At 40.1% G+C, this 7,697-nt stretch overlaps 1 protein-coding gene across 2 annotated transcripts; it reads right to left on the reverse strand.

The window, feature by feature from the left end:
* Positions 1-3,288: 3,288 nt before the first annotated feature.
* On the reverse strand, positions 3,289-6,845 carry LOC115789537 (beta-1,3-galactosyl-O-glycosyl-glycoprotein beta-1,6-N-acetylglucosaminyltransferase 4-like). 2 transcript variants are annotated; one of them, XM_030742993.1, is made up of 3 exons: positions 6,685-6,826; positions 6,522-6,580; positions 3,289-5,467 (listed from the first exon to the last, which is right to left on the reverse strand). In XM_030742993.1, exon 3 carries the CDS (start codon positions 5,464-5,466, stop codon positions 4,177-4,179), a length of 1,290 nt encoding a protein of 429 aa, XP_030598853.1. In that variant the 5' UTR covers position 5,467; positions 6,522-6,580; positions 6,685-6,826; the 3' UTR covers positions 3,289-4,176. The 2 variants fall into 2 exon arrangements, with proteins under 2 accessions (XP_030598853.1, XP_030598854.1); XM_030742994.1 differs by having other exon boundaries at positions 6,522-6,845.
* Between the last annotated feature and the right edge of the window lie 852 nt (positions 6,846-7,697).

Below are 7,697 nucleotides of genomic sequence, written 5' to 3' on the forward strand. Positions count from 1 at the left end.
GACCAAGCTGAGTCAAAAAAGAAAAGAAACAAAGAAGAAGAAAAAAAAAAACATGTTTTTTTTCTTAAACAAACCTTTAAACAAACAAAGCCTTCAAGGTGTTGTTAGCTCTTATCTTCCTTCTAGTTCCTGCTTTGGGCCATTTGCTCCAGTTAACCAAGCTAACAACCTCGTCAGCAGCTTGTTGATTGTCAGTTTGCACATTAGCTTGGCAGGCAACAGAATAATTAATGATGTCTAAGATTTATTTATACAATCAACTTTTAGCTACCAGCTATTCACAAACCGATCTTGTTATACAGAGTTTTAACTGTCACAACAAGAAGCAAGAGTGGAAGATGCAACTCAGCTAATTAGCACTGAATGGGCTCTAAATTAGCCATGGATGTGAGCTAAATAAAGTGCTTAAAGTGTACAGAATAAAATATGCTATATGAATGCATGATTAAACCTATTTACCAGTAGCATAATATGATAGCTTACTCTGCTGGAGCTGTGAATGTTTTCATTTAGTAAAAGGTGACTACAAACAGGTAGCAAAACAAAGAAGCCCACTTGAGCTGTTTTATCTTGAGTAATTAGATTAGTACTTGGTCTAATCACAGTAGAGTAATGGTTAATTATTAAAAACTACTGCTGGCCAAAAGTGAAAAACTAGATCTCTTTTTACTGGTATTTTTGATGGCTCAGTATGAATCAAGTCTGCACCATCAGGGAAAATTGAATGCCATGCTCAAAAATGATGCCTATTCCTGCGAATGAGAATTGCCTGCTTGTCATTTTCTGCCTTCTAGTTTGCCCTTTAGTCTTTTACTCAGTTGCTCCATCTCTGTGTTTCTGCTTGGCTCTATGCATTGCATTGAGATTATGATCACTGTTTCAGATTCGCACACCCTTGCATGTCTGTGGCACTCTTCAACAGCTCCTAGCTCCCAAGGACTTACTCCCAGTGACCTGGTGCCAGACACCGCAAGGCATTGTAGAGTTTATTGCCCCAACAGGTCAACTTCCACAATAGCAGGCAGGTGGTTGTGATGTCATTGCTGATCGTGTCTGTGACTGGCCTGTGTTATAGCAGACATGCAGGAAGAAAGCAAACTTAAACCTGACACTCCTTCTGGCCTATACAGGTGTAGCATTCTCATTCAAAAAACCAGAATATCCCATAAGCTAAATAATTTACTGGAGTTAGAATAAACCCTCTTGAGTGCTCAGTATTGTGTAAATAAAATACAAAGTTAAGAAGGAGGAAACACAGAACACTGTAAAACACTGAAAAACTAGATGCAAATGTGCTGCCTTACTCCTTGTGTGTAAGCTAGTAGAAGGGTGGACAGACTCTCTTATTGACACTCACTACTTCTGTGAAGTTATGTTTGACGTGCGTATTTTATTGAGTGCCTGAGTCAGCACCTCAGTGCATTGGAAACATTCATTTAGTCCTCACACTTCTATCTCGAAATTGTGTGTTTTTCTTCTGCACTGCTCTTTTCAGTGTCTAAAACCCCAACTGACAAAACCCACAGATGTTGATTAGCTTTAACCATCAGCCAAACCTCTCAAAATCCAGTGTTATTTCCTGTTTTGGTTACAGCCTGTTCATGTCATAAGTACAGAAACAGTCAGACTCAATAGCAGGCCACACGAGAGCAATGCAAGTTTTAAGGGCTTTACAGGAGGCTTTGAGGGAGGCAGGTGTGTTCAACTCACATAAGTAAGTTTTCTGCACAGGGACCCAGCTGGGGGACACTGGAGACCTGCCAAAGATGAGAGGACTGGTGACTATCAATGCAGTAGAGTATTTTGGCTGTGGAGATTTTTGCCTCCTCATGTGGAGTTGGGAGTTAGATTTTTTTCAAAACTTCGACCCAATTCTTGCACGACTGTTTCAGACGTGTCATTGTTACGCGAAGCCGCACCTTGCCCATTATTATTTGCATGTAACTCAAGGCTAGCCAAGGTGCACACACCGACGCATGGAACAAGGTCAGGTAACAGAAGGCACAAGCCAAAAACGCTCACATCGAGCGCTTGATTACCATCACAAGGGTGACAATGATCCGGCAAGGAGTGCGGTTTCTGCTGACCCTTTTATCCCCTTAAGTGATGAGATAATGGCAAACAGGTGTGCTGGCTGAAACTCAGTCAGGGGTACCCCACCCAAGGGCGGGGCAAGGCACCAAAGCCTGCCCAACTCCACCTGAGAATTGAAAGAATGAAAGAGACAGAGGATGCAAAAGATAGCAGTCCTGCCAGAACAATGCAATTCACTGTTGTGCTGTTTATGTCCTCAAGGACAAGAGCTTCACAATTGGAGTCTCTTGGCTCAGTGCTAATTATGAGTCTAAATAGCCATGGTTTATTTATGTGAGCCACATTTTTCCTGCTATTGTTCTGCTCAGTTACAGTAGCTGCAGTAATTTACTGTTTCTCCACTGCTGACATTCGTAAAACATTTAAATGGAGCTCAGATAAACACGATACTCTTGAGATTTCCTGTTTGTAACATCCTTGTGGATCATGAATTGCTGTGCAATTGCGCTCCCCTGTGTTCGAAATGCATCCAGTGTTCTTGTCTGTCAGCCTGACACCAAATGAACAGACCAATAAGAGAGAGAAGATCTGAAAGCAGTTAAGCCAAAAAGGGAAGGTGTACTGAGAGTATAGACTAGATAAGAGACAGATGTGGTCACTCTCGTTTTGGGGGCCTAAAACTCTGCATTGTCCTTTTTCACTTTGAGGACCACAGTGTGCTAAATTACCATTTTCTTGTATTCAACTCAATTCAGTTCAAGCAACTGAGATTGGAAACTCGTGTTGAAAGTCTTTAGTAAAAATCAAATGAGCAGTAGGATCATTTTCCCCACAGGTACTTCCTGTATTTACTTCCTTTTTTTGCCTTCACCTGATGAAGCCAGTCATGTAAAGTTTGCAGCTGATCCAAGTTTGATTTAACACTCCTTTGCATAAATACTAGAAATGAATCCTTTGCTGAAGTGTGAACAGCTTGTATCCATCCACCAGTATGAATTTTACATACAGATAAGTTCTGTGATTGTGTATGGGTTTGTTTTACATAATATCCTACCCAACCTGAGGAACTGGATGACATGGGAAAACCTGAGCTACATGTTCCCTCTGTCTCGCCCATCCAAGCTGAATCAACTCACCTTTGGAAAAAGAAATTTGATTAACATGACCACAATAAAAAAGTGAAATTGAGGTTAGATAACTGTGTTCTGCATTTGGATATTTAATGAACCAAATCTTAAAAAAAGGTATCAGAGGAACTGGAAATAGTCAGAAACAGGTAAGAGCAAGTTAGGTCTTAAATGTAAGCACTCATTACAGTCTAATTACCTGTTATTAAAGAGTCATTCAGACAAATACCTGTTTTTTCCCCCTACACCGAGTAAGAAAATATGTTTTCTTTCAGTATCAGAACATTTTAGATGCCAGCGTAAACTTTGCAATCAGTCACAGAAGACTTTCTGGAACGATGTGTTGCTCTTGGAATTTTTTTTTTTTTTTAAATCGGACTTTGCATTGAAGATAGAAAGAGACAAATCTCTTAAAGCCTAAACATATAAACTCAAAGTTATCAAAATTATTGACACACAACTCTATGCACGAGAATGCACCTCAGAGAGGCCTTTCCTTTAACTAGGACAGTGCTGATTCCACAGAGCTGTAAATGCATCACTCCACACAAAACTGTACAAACAGGTGATAAATAATGGACTAATCATTATAGCTGGAAAGGTTTATCCCCAAATGACACATTAGTAACAAAAGATAATTCAAGTCACTTCAACATATTGGCAGCTCTATAAAATGTCAGCTGAACCTGACGTAGCTGCGTGGATGCAACTAGGACGTCAGAGCAAAGTATGGAAAAAATTGTGCTGCTCTTTGAAATTTCACACGGGTACAGTTTAATGTGGAGTGGCCCAAATGCAATTTTCATATCTTAAATCTGCATATTATTTTTCCACTTACATTTACATTTTTGGTTTCTAAAAGGCCTTTCACCATTACTTATAACCCGTGATAACTTCATCTTGATTTGTAACTCCAAAGATAACTAACTATAACAGATAGCAGCAAATTCGAAAACAGAAATGATTAAAAAAAACATTTATACCTGATTAATCCCATGCTAATTTTAGCTTTCAGTTAACCTTTATGACAAGGAGCCACTGACTGGAATGACTTCTGCTTTTCCTTCAACTTCTCTTCAAGGCACTGAATGACCACAGGATCCACTTTGGGGTCAAACTTATTGGCAAACCAGTGGCCATAATTCAGCAACCAATTCATTTCTGCAGTACCATAAATACAAACACTGCGAACATGTGCCCCTGTGCACGGTGGGTACAGGTTCCCCTCCAGGTACTGCCACTTCACTAGCCTGGTTTTACTCATCAGGTCTGTGATATCAGGCTCAGATCTAGGTACCTCTCCAGGGATGCCGGGCAGTCGCACAAGTGTGGCCCAAAAGTGTTCATCTGGGGAGTAGGTGTCCTCTGACCAGGCCAAAAAATCTTTCACTACAGCAGATTTATCCAAATGCTCGATGAAGTCCCTGGACAGTACAAAGTAGGCATTACCAGAGAATACCTCGATATCGTGCGGTGGCGAGGTCTTTGTCTTCCACGTTTTCACCGGCACTTTTTGATAGTCAAAGCTGGCATCGTTCAGCTCGTGGTGAAAAGTGAACCTTTGTTTCTTAATAGCTGTGGGCCGGCTTGTCTCTAACATGTTCCTGCCATTTAGCTTCTTTAGTTCTGACACCAGCTCCATATTGGACTTGAGGGGAAAGTCTTGGCCACAGAGGTTGATGACATACTTCCATTTGACTTCTGACCTCAAAAGGTCAGACAGACAGTTGAGATCAGCCTTTAGTCGGCTAATGCTTGCATAATAGACAGTTTCTCGCTTGCTGGCGATGAAGACATTGGGCAAACATTGGGCCAAACCCTCCATGGCTGAGATGAACTCAGCAGAGGACTTTTGATCATAGTGAATACAGTAGATATTACTGGGTGAGTACAGTGATTTGATGAGTCTCTCTACCATCCAGGCAGATTTATGCACAACCAAAGAATAAGCAATAGGAAAGTCTTTCTCCTCTTCTGTGACACACACGTCATCATAACCTCTGTACTTGGTGTACAAAGTACAATTAGATACGAGATAAGTTAGATTTTCATCTTTTATCTCCACAAGGTTTTGTTTTCTGATTTTCAGAGCTTTTCCCACCTCCACTGGGTCCATGTCATATATGGCTGAGCAGTCAATGCTGTACCTGTGAATAGTCTGACTGCTTGAATGTATTTGCATATCTGATTCGGTGATGTAGCCAAGCTTGACATAGACCAGTAGGCCACATATAGTCAGCAGTGACAGCAGAGAAGGAAGGAACTGTTTTCCTCTTAGTTGCAGTGATAAACATCTTATATTCATTCTGTAGAGAGAGAAAATGCAATATGACAGAACATAAACCAAAAAATTGATTTTTATTCTACATAAACACCTAACCTGCACCCTAAATAATAGTTATAGTTTCATGGAAAATCAGTGTCTCTCCCCTGACCCCCTCAGAGTCAGCTCATTTATTGCAAAATTGCAAAATTCTGCCTTCATACTATGAGAAGTGTCCAAAAGAAACAAAGCTTAAATGTGTTTTTCAGTCCCGATGTTTTCATGGGGTTACAGTGGGCTCACAAAGAAATGACCAGTCTTGAATTTTTATGGGAGTTTCATTTTAAAAGCGAAAGAAAGAATATCTGCTAAAAATCCAGGGAAAAAAAAAAAACATTACATAAAAGTTCTAAATTGATTTGCATGTTATTGAGTGAAGTAAGTATTTGATCACCTACAAACCCAGCCAGAAATCTGGCTCCCACAGATTGGATGTGTGCCCACATGGCACACAGATAACAAACAATCATTGTGGGTAATATCACATCTATTGATTTCCTCCCACTGGTACAATCACTGAATCTAAGTATGTGGCAGTCCCCCTATTACGGCCCAGCTCTTGGCAAAGAGCCTCGTATTTCACTAAGTAGCTTAGAAATGTGAGTAATATATGACTTCATATTTTGATGCAATATTCTTTCTGTTGTGAACAGTATTTGTGCCAATTTTGAACAAATTCTATCGGTTACCAGTCAAGCATTTTTGAACCAGTCGTGGGTCAGGTCCACCTGGGTTAGGGTTGCTTTAACATTCTTATTTGTCACAGATAAGTGATCTCGGTATCATTAGAAAGGCCTTTTAAGAGCTTTCTAATTATATCAGTATCATTTTGTTTCTTTTTTTTTGCCAGATACCTATACAATTTATTTAATGTTGGTCAAAGACTATCAATGCAACTACCATCTACAAAAAACATAAAAAAGAAGAAAAAGAAGCGGACACCATAGAATGTATATAGCCTATATTGTCACCTAGTCTGCATAGTTCATCTAGGAAGTAGGACACGTGAAACAGTCCGTGCTGTGAGAAACACTCACCTGGCTCCGCACGCTGGTGCCGGTCTCTAAAAGCCTGACAAGCCGTTTTTTCAAGCACCCTGAAAGTTGTGAAAACTTTGTTTCAGTTCACACGTTTGTTCTTCGCTACTCCGACAATAAAACTTCTTCCTACACAAATGATCCGGAACCGTGAAAAACTTACCGAGGAACTTAAAAATAAGCGTGCACGGTCATCCTCCCTGACCTTCCACTTTTTACGCTCCGTGGCTGCGACTTCTGTTGACAACATAAACTTGGGGGAAAAAACAAACAAAAAACTGACGTTAGCACGCTGTTACTGAGAGGAGAAATGCGTTACAAGAAGCGCAACGTGCTTGCATAATCAGCACGAGTAGTGTCGCGCTGAGGACCAAAGGACAGCGATGCTGAGAGATATACCCGGAAAGACTGGGGGATTCAGGAAACTAATTACAGATAGGGGAGAGGGAAAAAAAAAAAAAAAAAAAAACAGTGTTCTGCATGTTATTACTGGTTTGAACAAATGTTCCTGTAGACAGTAACCTTACTGAAAGAGGAGAAAAAAGCAGGAAATGAGCTTAAAGCGACTTCTTCCTGCACAGGTAGCCCATCCTCACAGTGGGGGCCGTTAGAATAAGCTTGTGTTTGGTCGGTTATTTCTTTGTTGTAACAACCCTTCTTGGCAATAGATTTATATAGCGTTGTAAATCCTCTTTAATTCCCCTTAAATGGTTGCGCCCATAAAAAACTTGCCAAATCTCTGCCAATGCCAAGCAGCTTGTTCCGCCATTGGCACTTGTTTGGTATCTTTATTTGATTAGATAGTTGAAGAAAAACTCGTAATTTAACAAGAAGAATTGCTCCATTGTTCTCGGGTAAATAGATCCTGATATTAGATGAAAAGAAGCCTCTCCACCACTGATTCATTTTTATATAATTGCACATTAATAATGTAAAGAGTACAGGCAAGGCACTTAGGTCTATAGGTGTAACGACCTGAGGTTAAGCTGAGAGATGAACACCGATGTAATTATTTACATTGTAAAAGTAACAAAGCATAAATATAATCAAACAAAAAATGTTTAAAGAATAAGAGAGAACCTTTTTTACTATAGAATAAAACTGCTTGTCATTGTCTCTCGGGCTGTGTGTCATTTGCACAAAACTCCGAGTATTATATTACCGCCCTCCTTATTT

This window comes from Archocentrus centrarchus, chromosome 12 (genome assembly GCF_007364275.1).
Source record: "Archocentrus centrarchus isolate MPI-CPG fArcCen1 chromosome 12, fArcCen1, whole genome shotgun sequence".
NCBI lineage: Eukaryota > Metazoa > Chordata > Actinopteri > Cichliformes > Cichlidae > Archocentrus > Archocentrus centrarchus.